The sequence below is a fragment of the Grammomys surdaster genome, unplaced genomic scaffold (assembly GCF_004785775.1).
Source record: "Grammomys surdaster isolate TR1022 unplaced genomic scaffold, NIH_TR_1.0 63, whole genome shotgun sequence".
Classification (NCBI taxonomy): domain Eukaryota; kingdom Metazoa; phylum Chordata; class Mammalia; order Rodentia; family Muridae; genus Grammomys; species Grammomys surdaster.
The window spans coordinates 28,495,716-28,512,960 of record NW_021604565.1 but is presented as its reverse complement, the minus strand read 5'-3'; the positions used below and the strand labels follow the sequence as shown (position 1 = coordinate 28,512,960).

General features: G+C 40.1%; 1 protein-coding gene across 1 annotated transcript in view; it reads left to right on the top strand.

Moving 5' to 3' along the window:
- The window catches only part of Ext1 (exostosin glycosyltransferase 1), a 275,239-nt gene that overhangs the window by 231,605 nt on the left and 26,389 nt on the right, over positions 1-17,245 (top strand). Inside the window, exons 2-4 of the mRNA XM_028765946.1 lie at positions 4,390-4,483; positions 5,933-6,040; positions 10,321-10,440. Coding sequence (XP_028621779.1) covers positions 4,390-4,483; positions 5,933-6,040; positions 10,321-10,440 — 322 coding nt within the window. The remainder of the gene's footprint in view (positions 1-4,389; positions 4,484-5,932; positions 6,041-10,320; positions 10,441-17,245) is intronic.

Sequence of the window (17,245 nt, the reverse complement as noted above, 5' to 3'; positions counted from 1 at the left end):
TCTTGGTCCTATATTCATTTTCTTTGGGGAAAATATCAGTTCAAATAGTTAGTCCATGTTTACATTGGATTCTTTTATTGTTGAGTCAGAAGTGTTCTTGACATAGTCTAGACCAGTGGTTCTCAATCTGTGGGCTGCAAATCCTTTATGGGTCGAATATAAGATATTTGCGTGATAATTTATAACAGTAGCAAAATTACGAAGTAGCAATGAATTAACTTTCTGTTTGGGGTCACCACAACACAAGGAACTATATTAAAGGGTCACAGAATTAGGAAAGTAGAGAACTGCTGTTTTAGACAAAAGTTTCTTAGTAAATGTGTGATTTGAAAGTATTTCTGCTTCAGTGGATTGTGTTTTCCCCTTCCAGGCAGGAGCTTCCAGAGTTAAGTTCTCATAGACAGAGCTAGAGATAGGTATAATGGAACAAGCCATGAGGTAGATGCCAGTCATCAAAGGCTGGGGAGATTTTCTCAGACCCCTCCCCCTTCTCTTATGCATTTTGCAGTACTTTAAGAAAGTTTGAATCAAACTGGTTTTTGTTCTTCTTTTTTTTTTTTTTTTAATTTTCACTAGCAAAATGTTGGTTTGGGGAGTGAATTCCAGAAGGTCTAGATATGTCACACTGGAGTGATAGTTCTAGTTTTCTCTGTTGATGTGGATACCTTTAAGAGATTTGACGGCTGCTGCTGCTGCTTCTTCTTCTTCTTCTTCTTCTTCTTCTTCTTCTTCTTCTTCTTCTTCTTCTTCTTCTTCTCCTTCTCCTTCTCCTTCTCCTTCTCCTTCTCCTTCTCCTCCTCCTCCTCCTCCTCCTCCTCCTCCTCCTCCTCCTCTTCCTCCTCCTTCTTTTTCTTCTTCTTTCAAAAAAGGGTTTTTCTGTTTAGCTTTGATTGTACTGGAACTAGCTCTATAGACCAGGCTCATGGGGCCTGAACTCATGCTGATCTGCCTGCCTCTTCCTGAATGCTGGGATTAAAGGCATGTGCCACCACTGTCCAGCTTGAGATTTTAAATCTTATCAATTCAGTTCATTCTTGGGTAGATAAAGCAGCTAGCTCTGGATAATGACGGTCTGAATGTGACAATATCATCAGAAGTGTTTCTTAAAAGGACACATGTATACATGCACAGGTTCAGTTGAGCAAGAAAGCATCACAGGAGACCGAGTTAAAGGATACCAAAGCAGGAAATGCCCCAAGTGAATCCAGTAACTGGTCCAATTAAAGGCCATCATTACCCTTTCTGTTAAAACATCTCAGTATTCCATGAACGTCTTGACCATAGAATCCAAAAGAGAAAATTTTTCATGGGCTGAGCATGCTTAAAAGTTAGAATGAAAAATATTTGTCTCAGTTACTTTTCTAGGAAGAGACACCATAGGGACTTGCTTACATGTTTTTTGTTTGTTTGTTTGTTTGTTAGATTTACTTATTTATTTTATGTATATGACTAAAGTATTGCTGTTTTCAGGCATACCAGAATAGGGCAGTGGATTCCATTATAGGTGGTTGTGAGCCACCATGTGGTTGCTGGGAATTGAACTCAGGACCTCTGGAAGAGCAGTCAGTGTTCTTAACCGATGAGCTATCTCTCCAGCCCCCATGCCTACAGCTTTATATGTTGAGCCCATGACCAACATGGTGTTGAACATAGCAGCAGGCAGACAAGGGATTGTACAGTAGCTGAGAGCTTGTGTTTGGTCCACAAGGAGCAATCAGGGGAGGGTGGAAAGAAACTGGGCCTGTTGTGAGACTTTTGACACTTAAAGCCTATCCCCTGTGACATACATCCTGCAACAAGACCACACCTCCTAATTCTTCCCAAAACAGTTCTACCAACTAAGGCCCACACATTCACATATATGAGTGTATATACACCCCAGAATATTGTTGTCAGCTATGTATATGCATTCTGTACAGCTGTCTTTATCTGTGTGAATGTACTTGTCAGACATACACTGTGTACATATGAACAATTATGAATTTAAACATGCATACACTTAGAAAGATTGTGGAAATATTAGTGAAATGATCTCAAAAGACATTTTTCTTTTATTCCTAAAACGCACAACTCAAAGAATAACGGAATGTAGAAGCTGACAGGAGACAGGTACTCTGACTGCCTCCTTATTTCAGATAAGGAAACTGATGCCCCCAAAAGCACCTGTGTTAAGCTCATGGTCTCAGAGCAGGAATTAGCAGGTTCAAGGTGCTTCCCTTATCTCATTTATATGAATGACTTCAAGCTTCAATCATGTGGCTTCAGTTGCTACATCAGCAACTATGCTTCTGTACAGCCACTTAAAAGTCAACACCCCCAGTGTAACTGTCACTTGACTTTCTCCCGGGAGGTTTCTGCCCTTCTCCCCCCCACACACTCTAGAAAGTAAATTCTGCAAGTGGAAACTTTGAAACTTGTTACAATCCAAGACACTAATAAGATTTTACATTTTTAGCAGCTTAATGACGAGGATGTAGGACTCTGCTGGTCCCTCCGGGGTTTCTATTCTGAGTATCTCTTAAACCTTGCAGGAGTGTGAAGTATATTCGACCTTTTTATATTAAAAAAAAAATCAGTTTAAGTTTCACACATAAATTTATGTCGGTATATTCTCCCCCTCTCCTCTACCTATTAGGTAAAATTCAGACATTATCAACATTTGAACTTGAACATACTTGTCAATTATTTTTCTGTGTTTGGTGAAAAGAGAAAAGTCATTACCGTTGTAATTTAATATTTTTATTTAGCTGAATTTGATCCTTCTTAAAAACCCTTTCCACTTTGAAGTCTATTTTGCAGCCTAATTAATGCAGCAAGGGCTTTTTATTTTGCTCTCAATGGAGATAATCTTAATCTATTCACAGTGACCTTTTCTTGTGCAAATTAGTTGTACATGCTTGTTTAAGCAAATGGTCCTTTGCATGATGTCTCTTCTTAATGACGGGTTTATAATTGAAAATTGGCTTACTCCCATATGCCTAGTTTATATGAGAATATAAAAATAGATGTGGACTTTAAAAATATGAATGTATATATCAATATTCCAAAAAAAAAGTTGAGGGAAGAATCCAGTGCCTCCAGGCTATGGTTAAATTAGACTATTAGAGTTAGAAAATGCTGGTGACATATGCTGCTGTCAGAGTCACACCTGTCTGTGCAACATTGGAAGTGCTTGAAAAATGAGAGCGATTTCATCTTGGCTGTGGGACTCAGAGCCTTTGTAGGACACAAGGCATCTCTGGCTTCTTGAGTTCTCTTAGACTCTTGATGAAGTTGAAAGTGCATGCCTAGGAATGTATTTGCTGTTAATAACTTTTACAGTGGGAGCCTCAAATAATTAAATGCATCTTGTTGGTCCTAAGTTTCAATGACAATAAGAGACAGGCGACAGTCATGTTATAATTTGTCTGGAGTGTCCCCCTCCCCCAAAACCAGTGTAATACCCTTAAATGGCATTTGAATAAAAAGAATAATCACCATGTTCTATCCCCGTTTCCAGTTGCCCCTGGTATTTTTGTTGTTGTTGTTGTGGTGGTGGTGGTGGTGATGGTGGTTCCACCTCTTTCTCATTCTGCACAAAGGCTTTTTTCTGCACCCCATCCTTGGCCTCCCATGCCCCATTCCCCCTGCCCCCTTGCTCCGAGTCTTTCCGCCAAAAGTCACAGCAGTCATACTTGTACGTAGCACTATTTTTCTGGAGTCACTAAATGTTCTTGGTTAAATGTAGAAACTTCAGTTCGAAGAGAAAACAAATGTTGGCTTGCGCTTAAGGTGGAGGTTTCCGAAGTATCTTTTAATAGCATGGTGTGGGGAACAGAGAACAAGAACATTTAGTGTTGCTGAGTGGCGTGGCATTAAGGGAGAAGCAGATGTATCAGGGATGCTTCTTAGTCTATGGCACCAAACTGTTTCACCAACCCTCCTCCCTCCCCAAAAAAATCTGGGTGGTGCATGCATGCCTTTAACACCAGATCACAGGAAACAGAAGTGGGCGGATCTCTGTAAGTTTGAGGCTAACCTGTTCTACATACCAAGTTCTAGGTCGGCAAGGAGTACGTAATGAGACCTTGAGCTCCCCCTCCCCCCATCTGATTTAGGAAATAGTAGCTAGGGAAGACACATTGTTATGAGAACCATTAGATCTGTCCTTTTGTAAACTGTTTGTAAAAGATATCCTTATTGCTTCATATAGCACAAAATTGTTCCTGCTGGTTCTCCTCACTCAACAAGCTCTTTGCCCCCCTAAATGGAAAACTGACAGTAGCCCTTCCCCAAGGCTTAGTTTCTTGGGGTAAATTATCAGGGTGAATTGATGCTCTGCCCTGATCCTCCTCCATCCGTTTTTCCTCCTGGATTTCCACTTACTGATCAGCCCTCTTGTTGTTCTAGATATGATTATCGGGAAATGCTGCACAATGCCACTTTCTGTCTGGTTCCTCGTGGTCGCAGGCTTGGGTCCTTCAGATTCCTGGAGGCTTTGCAGGTAAGAGACTACTTTCCAGCATAAGGTTGAAGATTGAAGCCAAACTGGTTTCAAGCGTCTCACACTCTCCTGGAGTAGTTAGAAAAGCACAGCTTTTGCTAAGGAACCAAAACACTTCCCAGGACAATCTGAAATGGTTTTAAAGAGCTAGAAATGGGAGGAAGATTGACGCCCTGACTTTGGACATGAGAACAGTAAGTGGTCTTACCACCAGGGAGACATGTTTGCAGACAGAGTGCAGGTGGGCAGATCTCATTGCTAACATTGCTCCTGAGTTGAAGAGGGGACAGACTCTCCGCTTTTCCTGTAAGCCAATGCCAGGAGCACCAAAAATGGGGTATTACTGTTATTTTCCCCAAAATGAAATTTTGGGTTACATTCTCTATTGATTCATCTAAACTCTTAAAGATGCTACTGACTTGCTGTGATGTGCCATAGCTCTGCAACTCAGAGGAATCCTTCTTGAATGGCAAGAGAAATATGCCTTATACCTCCCTCCCTTCCTTCCTTCCTTCCTTCCTTCCTTCCTTCCTTCCTTCCTTCCTTCCTTCCTTCCTTCCTTCCTTCAATAATTTACATTTTGTCTGAATCTGTGTATTTGAGGAATGTTTCACAGCTTCTTGATCCTATCATTCAAACTGAAAGTCCTGCCCTTTCCTCAGACTGAAGAGCTTCTCTGGCAGAGCATTTAAGAGTACTTTGTATGCTCTGAGAAGCATGCCAATACTGCTCCCTAGCATTTTGGAAGCTTCATGGATATTACAGAGGGCAATTTACAAATTCTTGTTTGAATAAAGACTTCCTTGGCAACTATATTTTGTCTTTAGCTTATTGATATGTACTGACTGGTAGGTCCCGGTGCAGACTAGAAGCCAGTATGACTGTAGTTGGCACTGCATACTGGAGGGAACAAGGTTTTGAGTTAAATGCTTATAGGAAAAGGAAAGATGATGCTACAATAGTGAAGTCCACAAAGCTCTACCCAGGAAGGTTGGGCCCCATCCTTCCTGCTCCCCACTGGCTCATGACATTGGGGTGAACTATGATAACATGTATCTGTGGTACTTCCATTGACAAAATGGTTCACACTCAAGGTTTTTATGCTCAGAGTGGGTTTTTTGTTTTGTTTTTTTGGTGAAAGCAATAAAACTTCTGCAGCAAGGCCATTCATCCCCATGGAAGTAAGGTCAGCCAAACCTATGTACTAGAATAGTAATGGGGTATTAGTATTCTAAGGTGAGACTTGAAAATCTTCAAGTCTGATAGGGGTGTTCACCATCCCATGTGATCTGGTAATTCTAAATCACTTCCTTGCTTTCTAGCCTGAGCAGTGTGGGACCCGTGTAACATAAGCATCGATAGTAACTGAGTTTGTACTAACCCTTCTCCTGATTGGAATGGTTCCTGCTGTCAGCATCCTCACACTCATGAAATCCTTCCTTTGCTCAGGCTGCCTGTGTCCCCGTAATGCTCAGCAATGGATGGGAGTTGCCATTCTCTGAAGTGATTAATTGGAACCAAGCTGCCGTCATAGGCGATGAGAGATTGCTATTACAGGTAAGGAAGGTGGCCTTCGGCAGGACAGCAGATTATTGCTGCCCCCATCCAAACTTTCAAGGAAGATGAATCCAAAAGGTCAGCTCCATAAAAGAAATTTTATCAGGAGAAAATCTCCTGTGTCATGGTGAATATGAAGTCGTTCAATATGATATTGTTCACTTTCCAACGCAAAAAAAAAAAAAAACCTGTCCAAATCCACAGAATATATTCTGGGAAGCAGCCATTGCTGATCAAGTATATGAGCTTTGTTGAGTGAGGAGTGGTGGATCCCCTCCAGCTTCAGCTCCAATGTTTTCAGTCACGACACTCCCTCCGTTCCCTTGGCTCAATTCCTGCGTTCACTCTGGCTGACTCCAGGACAGAAGCTCTAGGCTTGTTGCTATGCCCAGTGTTACCACTACTGCAGTACCCGAGTATCCACAGGAGGGCTGTCACTTGGATAAATATTTCAAAGAAAGGCCCCTAATGAAAGTTTTGGTCGTGCAAGGAAAGGGAACTCAGCCTGCACAGAGAATTGAATGAACGAGAAGAGTTCACCGAGGATTTCCAAAGCCCCACCCCCACCCCCTTACCCCCAACCCCCAGTCATGTTTGAGATTCTCTGTAAACTGCCACACGCTCGCATAGCACAGTTAATGTTTCCTTTCAAGGCATTCAACACTTTATCTTTAAACCTCCACAAGTTTTTGTAGAAAGATTATCTTTAATGTTCTTGTTTTTAAAACAAAAATAACTGATATCCCGAAAATGGCATTTTGAGCTGCACTTCTGATTTTCCTCCTGTGCTCCTGGCTGGTCCATTAAGGGACTGGTGAAGGAATGTAGTCATCTCCTGAAACTCCCAGAGAACCCTGTGATGGGGAACACTGTGGACCCATCAAGACTAGTCCACAACAGCTTCCCTTTCATTCGGTTCTCAGCTCTGTGATCTTGGTGTCTCTGGGACCTGAGCACACACCTGGAGGAATGCATACTCTGGAAATGGTGAACCTGCTCAGCGGTGTTAGCCCATTCTGTTCCCTTTTTAAAAATTCTTTATTTTTATTTTATGTACACAGTGTTTTGACTTCATATGTCTGATAAAGGTGTAAGATCCCTAGGAAGAAGAGTTACAGATAGTTGTGAGCTGCCATATGGGTGCGGGAATTGAACCCCTGGCTCCTCTGGTAAAGCATCCAATGCTCTTAACTGCTGAGCCATCTCTCCATCCCTAGCATGTTCTATTCTAAACAAGACATAATTCCGTAGGTGTTCACTGAGAAAGAGGATTGGGGTTCTTCAAAAAGTTAATGTTAATAGCAATGATTCCCTGGTATAATCCAATAGGGACAGCCTCTGAGACATACTGAGGACGAGCTTTCCATATAGACATAGTAGATGTCTGTGTCCACACTCAGAGTGAGGTATGTGGTGCTTGTCCACACTGCCTTTGTCATTCATTTATGTTTTAATAATACATGCTCATTAAAGGAAGTTTTGGGTATGAAAACTCAGTCATCATGTTCTCTATTTATGTACCAAGGCACCCTTGAATTTGCTGGATGTAAGTTAGAGCTTGTTTAGGGTAGGGAACATTTCGTGATACTTAAGTGTGGTTGCCCACTGCCACCAAAGTCCCTTTGAAGCTGCTTTTTGACTTGGCTCTAAAGATTGTATTCTTCACACCCCTGTGCCCACACTTGTTTGTGTGTTCCCTCCTCATCTGCAATCTGGTTTTATACAGCTGCTTCCATATTGAACAGTGACTGTACGGTTGTTAACAATGGTTTTAAAGAGCTGGCACAGCGCCCAAATGTGTGCTCTGGGAAATGTTTTTTGTTATGTTACAACTTTTCATTTCCTGTTTCAGAACAGCTCTGGTGTTTTGATTTGCATATGTTCTTGTCAGCCTGTCACTGAGACGCATGCTGTGGCTCTTCTCTATCTATTTTGGTAGATCCGATTAGTTTTTGTGACCACACATAACCTTTTATTAGGACTTCAATGAGCTCTTGAACTTCCAAATCATCCTGTCCAAGTTGTAATTAATTCATCACTTTCCCATACCTGTCTCTGAGGACAGGCAGATTAATAACCAATAGCCAAATGCCATCAGAACTTGGAACTCCATCCCGCCAACCAATTGAAATTGTCCTCCAGCGCACTTTGCAGAGCATTGTCAAGACACTTCAGTCCTACACACAAGCTGGTAGAACACAGTTCTAGAAGTGGTAGAACAGAATGCAGTTATCGAAGAGAGGGGGTAGTATCAGTGGCTGAGTCTACGAACCTCTTTCTCTCTCTCTCTTCCCTTTAGAATCACTATGGACTTGGCTTTCTGGAGACCATATATCCATGATAGCTTTTGACATTTTCCTAATGGATTAGTTCTCATGGTCATTCAAAAAACAGCCCTGCCAACCTGTATGACTTAGAGAATACCATTGACATTTAAGAGGGCATGCTTATGAAAATTGAGCATGAGGGTTTTTTTTCTAATTTATCTTTGACAATGTAGGTCATTTTCTTATTGAGAAAATAAAAATAAATTTTCTCGACTTATCAAGGACCTGTGTCATGAATGGTTTAGCTCATCTAAGAATATTTTATTTCCACTTGACCTCGATCCTTCCAGTGTTTGAACGTCACCTGCAGCCTCCATATTTTTTTTTTTTTGCAGTATTATGATCTCTTCAAAGCATAGATTTAGTATCTCCATTGAGATATTGAGAGAGCAAGTCAGCTTTCCTTATGTTCTTATTGTGAGACATTTTCATTGCTTCTTATAGGTGCTGGCTTGAATCTTAGCAAAGTGCTCTCATTCTCCTTCCCCCTCTAATGGGAACTCAACTCTAGTGTAGTCCCAGATTTTGAGTAACTTTCCTATTAATGTGGTTGGCAGAGCATTTCTTCTGTAGGCCAGGCTCCCATGTCTGTCTGATTCATCATGCATTAGAGAGGAAAGCATGCAGAAAAGTGAGCAAAGCAGGGCAGTGGACAATCACAAGGAATCTAGTATAGATTACATAAACAGGACAGCCCTTGAACTATATGTACAGTCAGGGAGGAAGCCTGGGAAACTTCACTAGAAATCCAAGGAGGGCATCTTAGAACTTAGGCTAGGGCAAATTTATAGGCAGACTGTAAACAACTGGCTCAACTTTACATAAAATCAATTGGTCCAAGCTTGGAATTGCATCTCCCTGTGTCAACAATGGTAATGGTAATAGCAGTAATAATGAACCATCGTAATTAAGATTCCTATATTGTAGATACTGTAGTAAGCACCCAACCATATCATGTTATGAATGAATAATCCATGAGAGCAACCAACTCATCCAAGGAAGTATATCTAGTAAATAGTAGGACTAGAATCCCACATTGACTCCTTTAACACCTTGACCTTACTGTCAAGCTATGCTGCTATTAAAATTAACAGTATCCTGATGAGAACTTCAGCTGGCCATGCTCAGTTAGGCTCTTATTTCATGACTGGCTAGGATAAAAGCTGTTCTCTTAGCCACAAAACATAAAGCAATATGAACAGGAAGAAAGGTCTTCCTTCGAATTATCTAACTTGCTATAGAACAAGCCTATGATGAAATGCTTGGAGGATCCATAGAAATTAGGGTAAGGACTGGAGTCAAGAGGAGAGCTCAGGTGTACAGAAGGTTCAAATGAGGGTAGAAGAAGGATGTACATGTAGACATGACTAAGTCTGTTTGGGTTGAGTGGTTATGCTCATGAACTGTCTTTAAATACACACATAGATAATGTGTTCCTGGGGTGACACTTCTTAGAAAAGGGTTTTGTTGGTGTTTTTTTTTTTTTTTTAACTTTCTCCAAGACCTATAGTGTCTATGTCAAGGCCAAAGATTTCATGGACTTGAAGAAGAGGAGGAGGAGGAAGAGGAGGAAGAGAAGGAGGAGGGGATGGGGGGACTTATGACTGTAGGAGTACCCTGTGTAACTGACATGCTACCATGGAATCTTAGGACTGAGCTAAGCCAATGCACAGCTTCTATGCATTTGAATGCCATTGAGGTTGCTTTCCTAGACCTGTTGTTTGTTCTGCTGTTTCCTGGGGACATTTTTACCTAGTGGTTGGTGACTTTGGTGGTAAGCCTAGCATTTAATGGCTTAGTCATCATTTCAGCCTGGGTGATGACTTTTTAGTAGACCCGTTTTCCAGAAAATGAATGCTAGGAAGAACCAAAGTGCAACCTACTGGGTTGTTTTGATCAAGCACATCTCTGTTTTACAGTTATAATTACTATGTGTTTCCCCTTATGTTACAGATTCCTTCTACAATCAGGTCTATTCATCAGGATAAAATCCTAGCACTTAGACAGCAGACACAGTTCTTGTGGGAGGCTTATTTTTCTTCAGTTGAGAAGATTGTATTAACTACACTAGAGGTAAGTGAGACCATTCCTCTCATGATCTCTGAATAATAGTCCTTTTATCGCAACCACTCTTTTGATGTTGGGTTGTGCAGTTAGTAAAATAGGACAAAACCAAATTTTCAGTCCTTGAATAGATTAGTGACTGGCCCCCAACCAACTCCACATCTGTTTTACCATTCCCTAGCAAATGCCCTCATTCCTGACAAATTCTCATAGCAGAAGTACATGGAGAGAAGTTGTGCTCTACACAAAGTGATTGGTCTGACATAATTTCAGAGGTAATGTGGGTATTGACTATCTTCCTGTGGCTTAAACAGTGGTATCCTTTGAAGACATATTTCTGGAGTGCATTTAGAAAAAAAGATAATGATCAAGTAAGGGAAATATCCTCTACCATTCTTAAAATATGAACAGTTTAGTGACTACCATTGGACCTGGCATTTTAAGAGAGAGCAAAATTGCTTCTGAAGTCATATATGACCAAACCAGCCAGCTCCCATGTTGTAAGGTTATGGCAAGAAGAAAACTATTGTCATGGTTTTATCCAACTGGTGTCAAAAATGTTAATCTTTCTAAAAGCGGAAACTCTGACAGTTGAGGGGATAAATATTTTCAAGTTGCTTTAGTCTGTGTGTGAATGTGCGTGCTTGAACGTGTGTGTGTTTGTATTTAGAAAGAACTTACATACACTGAGCCGTGTCTCATTCTCATAAATTGCCTTGTTTAAGGAAGAGAAAAATAAAAAATCATGAAAATGATTAAAACCACAGGAAGTAGAGCAGATAGCAATGGCCTCAGGCTATGCAGAGCAGCAAGAAGAGCTAAGAAAGAACAGAGAAAACTGCACACTCATGAGTTTCCAGCCTATGAGCAGGGGAATGATCAGACTGTCTCCTGAGGTGACCCAGGAGCTTAGAGAATGGGGCATGGCGATTTACTACACATTTGGGGAGTATTTCCTTTGGAAGTTAATGGTCACCCTGAAAGCTAATATAATCTTGAATAAACCAAAGATACCCAAGAAATACTGTGGAAACTGAAGTCACCTGTTCCATTCACATGATCACATTGTGTTCTTGCTGAGGGAAGCGTCAGTGTCAGTGCTGGTCAAAACACAGTGGGAATTTTTCCACACCAGCCTAGCTCTTCTCTAGGTCTCAGCCCTAGGCAACCAATCAGCAGGATTTTTCCATGTGTATATCTGATGTACATACTGAAGCTAGGTAAACAGACGGTCTATTTTAATTATTTTCAGTTCCTTTTTGCTCTTTTTAATTTTATTTTTATTCTTATTTTTCCTTTTTGCTTTTGTTTCTCAGTCAGATAGGAGATTTCTTTTTTCTTTAAAAACAATAAATCATTTTCTAGCCTTCTACTTCTTAGAATGTTAGCAGAACTAACTGGATTTCCTCTGTTTCTTGCTCAGGAAGCCCACAGATAAACAAAAGAAACTGCTACAATATTATTGACACTTGCATATTTTAGAAATTTAGGATATTTGAAGTATTAGCCCTTTGTCTTTTGCCCTAAAGATTCTCCCTCAGCTTGCCATGCTCATTTTGCTCTGTTTGTGTTATACCCATCTCAGTGTCTGTGGCTTCTCTGTTGGCTGCATTTAGACAGAGACTTTGGCCTCATAATGTATTATGTACCTATATACATTCATACATGCACATATATTCTTAGTGCAGTCATGGTTTTTTTTTTATATCAAACTGTCTAACTCCTTAGTCAGTTAGCTTTTAATCATGATCCATATTAAAAAGGTAACCTTTTATCCCCTCATTTTTTCTTTCTTGTGAGTTATTTTCTAGTTTTCCCATGGCTTTAGTTACGCTTTCCACAGTGTTCTCTTGGGCTATATGATACATCTTCGGGTGTACCCCTAGGCTTTTTATCCTGCTCTGCTGCTGTTCACCTATGCACCCAGACCATGTTTTAATCTGTCTTCACCCTAATATGATCATGTGGTAAGCCTCTGCTTATCTGCCCATCTGGTGCAGGTCACTGTGAATACCGACTGTGATTACTTCTATCCTCGTAGATGACTGGGAATGCATGCAGTGCCTTAGTCAGTTTTCTGCTTGCATTTTAAGCTTTGTTTCTCCCTATTCTTTTAGGATGGTATTTATGAAGTCAAATTACAGAACCAAAGACTCCAGGAATTACTAAGGTCATAATGTATTCTGTTAAATTACTAATTTTTTTCTTAAACTTGAAAAAACATATTGTTTTATTTTTGTCTGATGAAAATGGCACATGAAATTGAGGGACATAAAGTGAAACTTGAATAATGGGGGAATCTACTGTCAAGATAGCAATTTTCCTCGATCTACACATCAAAGTCTTAAAAGAAGACAGACAAATTACTCTGAGCTTTAGTTTGAAGAAAAAATGCCCTACCATAGCCTAGGATTGTTGAAAAGCAGTAAAGATCATTTTAATTCCATAGTTTAATAAGCACACATTATAAAGCGATCATAATCATGGGAGCTCTGATCCAAGTTCTCAAATGAGAGAAGATATGAGTTATGTGATTTTGATTCTGAATAAGTTAATACAATAGTGAATATATAGTATAAAAGTGTTGGCTACATTAACATGAGGACTTGGTTGGACTCCTGGTATCCATGTAAAAGCTAGTTGTGGTGACGTGGGTTGTGACCACAATGCTAGTGGAGACAGTGGCAGGTGTATCCCAGAAGCTTGATGCCTAGCCAGTCTAGGCCAAACTGCAAGATCCAGGTCCAATTGGAGACTGTCAACTCCTGACCTCCACACAGATGAGCACTCTGCACTCACCCAGGCACATATAGGTGGGTACAACCATATAATCTTAAGTTAAAGAAGGTGTTTTGCACATGTTCTCAGGCATAAAACACACTAAGTATGACGATGAAAATCATTAAAACTCTGTCTAGCAGGAGACACCATAAAGAAATGCAAAACTAAGAGCCGAAGTTCACAGTTTAATATGGAGCTAAAAACAGTTAATATTTTTGACATGTAAACTCTGATAAATAAATTAGAACAATACCCAAGTTCCCAATTATGCTGGAATATAGTGAAGACTTGTCAAAAACACACAAAAGAACTTGTATTTTCAGATTAGAACCATTGGGATACATCTTTTCCCAAAACCTGATGAAGTACATCTTTCTACAATCATTCTGAATTAGAGTATGAAATGAAGATGTTTTGATGTTATTAAATGGAAAAACTCCTATATTTCAGTAATGTATGTATATATAAATTATACATACATATGTATATGATGGCAGATGTGTACAGATAATCTGTACATATAGAGGTTTGACTTAATGAGTTTTTAAAAAGTATATTATGATGGTGCAAAAAATAGCATGCATTCAGTAAATCTATATTTTGAGTACTTATTTTTGTACCTTTTCCTAGGCTATCAATGTGTATGATATAATATTGTGTTATGAAACTGGGCAGTGGCTAAGAGCCCTGTCTTCCAGCCAGCCACACTTGTACTCTTAGTGTGCTGTGTTGCTAGGTTACTATGCTGGATGAATAAGGTATAGTAAATACATTTTCAACTTACTTTATTTTCAGTCTATCATGAGTTTATCAAGATGTGATACCCTCATAATCTAAAGACATATCTATAGAATTCTTTGTGGTATTGTTTGGATGTATATAATAAAGAGAAGAGATACAAAAGTGTAGAGTGGCTTAATTGCTAATTTAATTGTAATTGTTCCTAAGGGTATATAGTCGAGTCATATATGCATCAGTCGCTGTGAAAGGGACGTTTTCCCTAACTGGAGGAAGTTAAAATGAAATAAAATACTACTTTCTACCTTTGGTGTCAGTAGATGTCACATGAAATCATGACAGTAGTGTCACCAAGAGTGCAGAAGAGAGACTCTTAAGATTAGAATGGAGAATGACTACCCCACTTAAGCTTTTCTGCAGAGGCTAATACCCTTAGAAGAAAATATAATTTTCACTCGGTATTTCTTAAGAAGACAATGATCTAATGAACAAAGTTCCAAGTAGTATAGGCTATAGTGTTTGTGTTAGTTATAACATTGCACATTGTCAGTCAGGTAGTTAGAAACAGGTTTGCCAGTCGTGATGCATCTACAGTGAGGACTAATATACAGACACCAAATGTAGTAAGGACATACTTTTATTGGTATAAGAAAATGTTCATACTATTTCTTTACAAACAGGTTAGAATGTATTCAAACAGTGGGAACCCATCTTTTATTTTGGTCACATAATACAGATATACACATTTAGGGAAAATCATTCTTAAGACATGATATAAAATACTAGCTGTGTCTCCCTTTAAAGTCTTACGTATTTTACTTTTTGTGTGTAGGAATGTTTTACCCATATGCATATATGTGGATCGCATGCACCCAGTACCCTCAGAGGTCAGTAATGGGTATTGGATCTCCTGGAACTGGAGTTCAAATGATTATGAGCTGTTTTGTGGGTTCTGGGAACTGAACCTGGTTCCTCTGCAAGCTCCCTTAACCACTGAGTCATCTTCTCATCCCCTAGCTGTACTCTTGTTTAAGCAGGGGATTATTTGAAGCTGATTTCTTTTTTCTCTTTTGTCTTCCCTAATTTGCTGCAAAGAACTTATTGTGAGTGATTAGTTCATTCTCTTGACATTTCAAAATAAGGCCGTCCATATAAGAAAGAAGACTGCCTTAAATGAAGTATCTCATTGCCTACAATAGGAGGACCAGTGTGGTAAATGGTTGCATCCACTTAGACTCTGACAGGCTGTCTCGGAGAGACCCTTGTCTGCTGCATTCTTGTGAGCCTTCAGGATTATAATTAAAACATAACACACAGACAACATTGCTAATTTGCCAGGCAAAAGATCATATCTCATTAATTATATTTCTTTTGCAGCAGGTTATTGTGTGGATCCAGTTTCTTGTCTATTAAGTTAACAGAACTCCCTCCATTCTCCTGCAATAACAGCTGGATGTGTTACATTCATCACAATAGAATTACGTTGAGCTGTTTTCATCTTGGAGCCTAGAAAAGCTTTCTTCCTCTTGGATCTAAACCACACAATTCTTTAGCAACACATTTAAAAAAAAACACACACTAAAACCATATACTTCATTCAAATTTATAGCAGCTGTCAGATCTCTCTATATCATCCCAAGATTGGATTGTAACAACCTGACCTCTCAGGCAAATTGCAAGAGAGATAACACTCGCTTTTCCATCTTAATTCAGAGCTCACATTACCCTAAATTCAACCAACAAGAAAGCAGAAGAGGTAAAGGAAATGCCATCCTCATACACAAGGCAACAAAGCGCACATGTTCCTGAGATGAACTCAAGGATCACTTGTCAGCGGGGCCCACTTGGCCTAGCACTGAAGACACAATAAGTCATTCTATCAGTTATGGCCCTGCTAAGGAAGAAAATGGAAGTTAACTCTTGTCAGCGTAGACTTGAGGCTCTTTTGCTTAACTTATCTACCTGTAGACTCCAGATCTTTGGTACTTCTTCCTTGTTGGGCATAGTCTAGACCCCGAGAACAAGATTGCAAGTCTTTGACGAATCTCCATTAGTAACTTCTCTCATTGCTATGAACAGATGCCTTACAAGAGCAGCTTAGGAAAAAGAAGGCTTATTCAATTCAGGCTCACAGGTTAAGGTGGATTATGGCAGGGAACGTATAAGGGTAAAGGAGTATAGGAACACTGGTCATGTTCTTTTTTTTAAAGATTTATTTATTTATTATATATGAGTACACTGTAGCTGTCTTCAGACATACCAGAAGAGGGCATCAGATCTCATTACAGATGGTTGTGAGCCACCATGTGGTTGCTGGGATTTGAACTCAGAACCTCTGGAAGTGCAGTCAGTGCTCTTAACCACTGAGCCATCTCTCCAGCCCACTGGTCATGTTCTTTTGTCTGTAGTTAGGAACTAGAACGTGGACAGGAGGTAGGACCTGCCTGACAAATCTCAAGGTCTTTCCCTACTTCCTTCTTCCAGCAATGCTTTCCTTCTTAAAGGTTCAACAGCCTTCAGAAACAGCATTACCAGGCGGATCCAAATATTAATACACACAACCCTATGGTGACCATTTCATATTCAAATCGCAGCACCAGCTCTGTCGTTGTCGGTAGCACGTAGACACAGTTGACGACGGGATCCCTCATTCTTCTCCCCAAAGCCAAGGATGAGCAAGGAGTACATTTTGCACACCCACTCTTTCAGACTTTCTGTTATCTCTCAAGCCTGACAGCTACATTGTGGAATTAGTCTCCGTGGAGCTGAATTTTTCCTTTTTGTACTTGCATGCCAATTGAAAAATGGCAGTGGAGTGAGTAGCAAGCTGTTAGAAAGGTAGTGTTCCTTCATGGGTCAGACCCTAGCAACTCGGGATCAGGCAAAGAACAAGCATGCATGAGATTATAACATCTGACCTAACATAACAGCTATGGCAGCCCATGAGACACTGTTTTGGGGGCTGGGGTGTTCATGGAGTTTTCCCCATTTGCTTCTCTATGATCTGACCAAGCACATTTAAACTATAGCACTGTTGTGTTATGCTAATGATTTTACTGTAAAGCCAGTGAATTAATATCAATCAAAGGTCGCTTTGGCTTTGAACACATGTCATATCGTGGCACATTATGTGTTAGGCAGCATCATTTGATCGAGGGACAAGTCAAGACTGCATAGAATGACTATAGCCTACAACTCACTACCCATGATTTTGCAAAAGAAGATGATGTAGAACAATAAGGAGCCTCTGTGTGTGTGTGTGTGTGTGTGTGTGTGTGTGTGTGTGTGTGTGTGT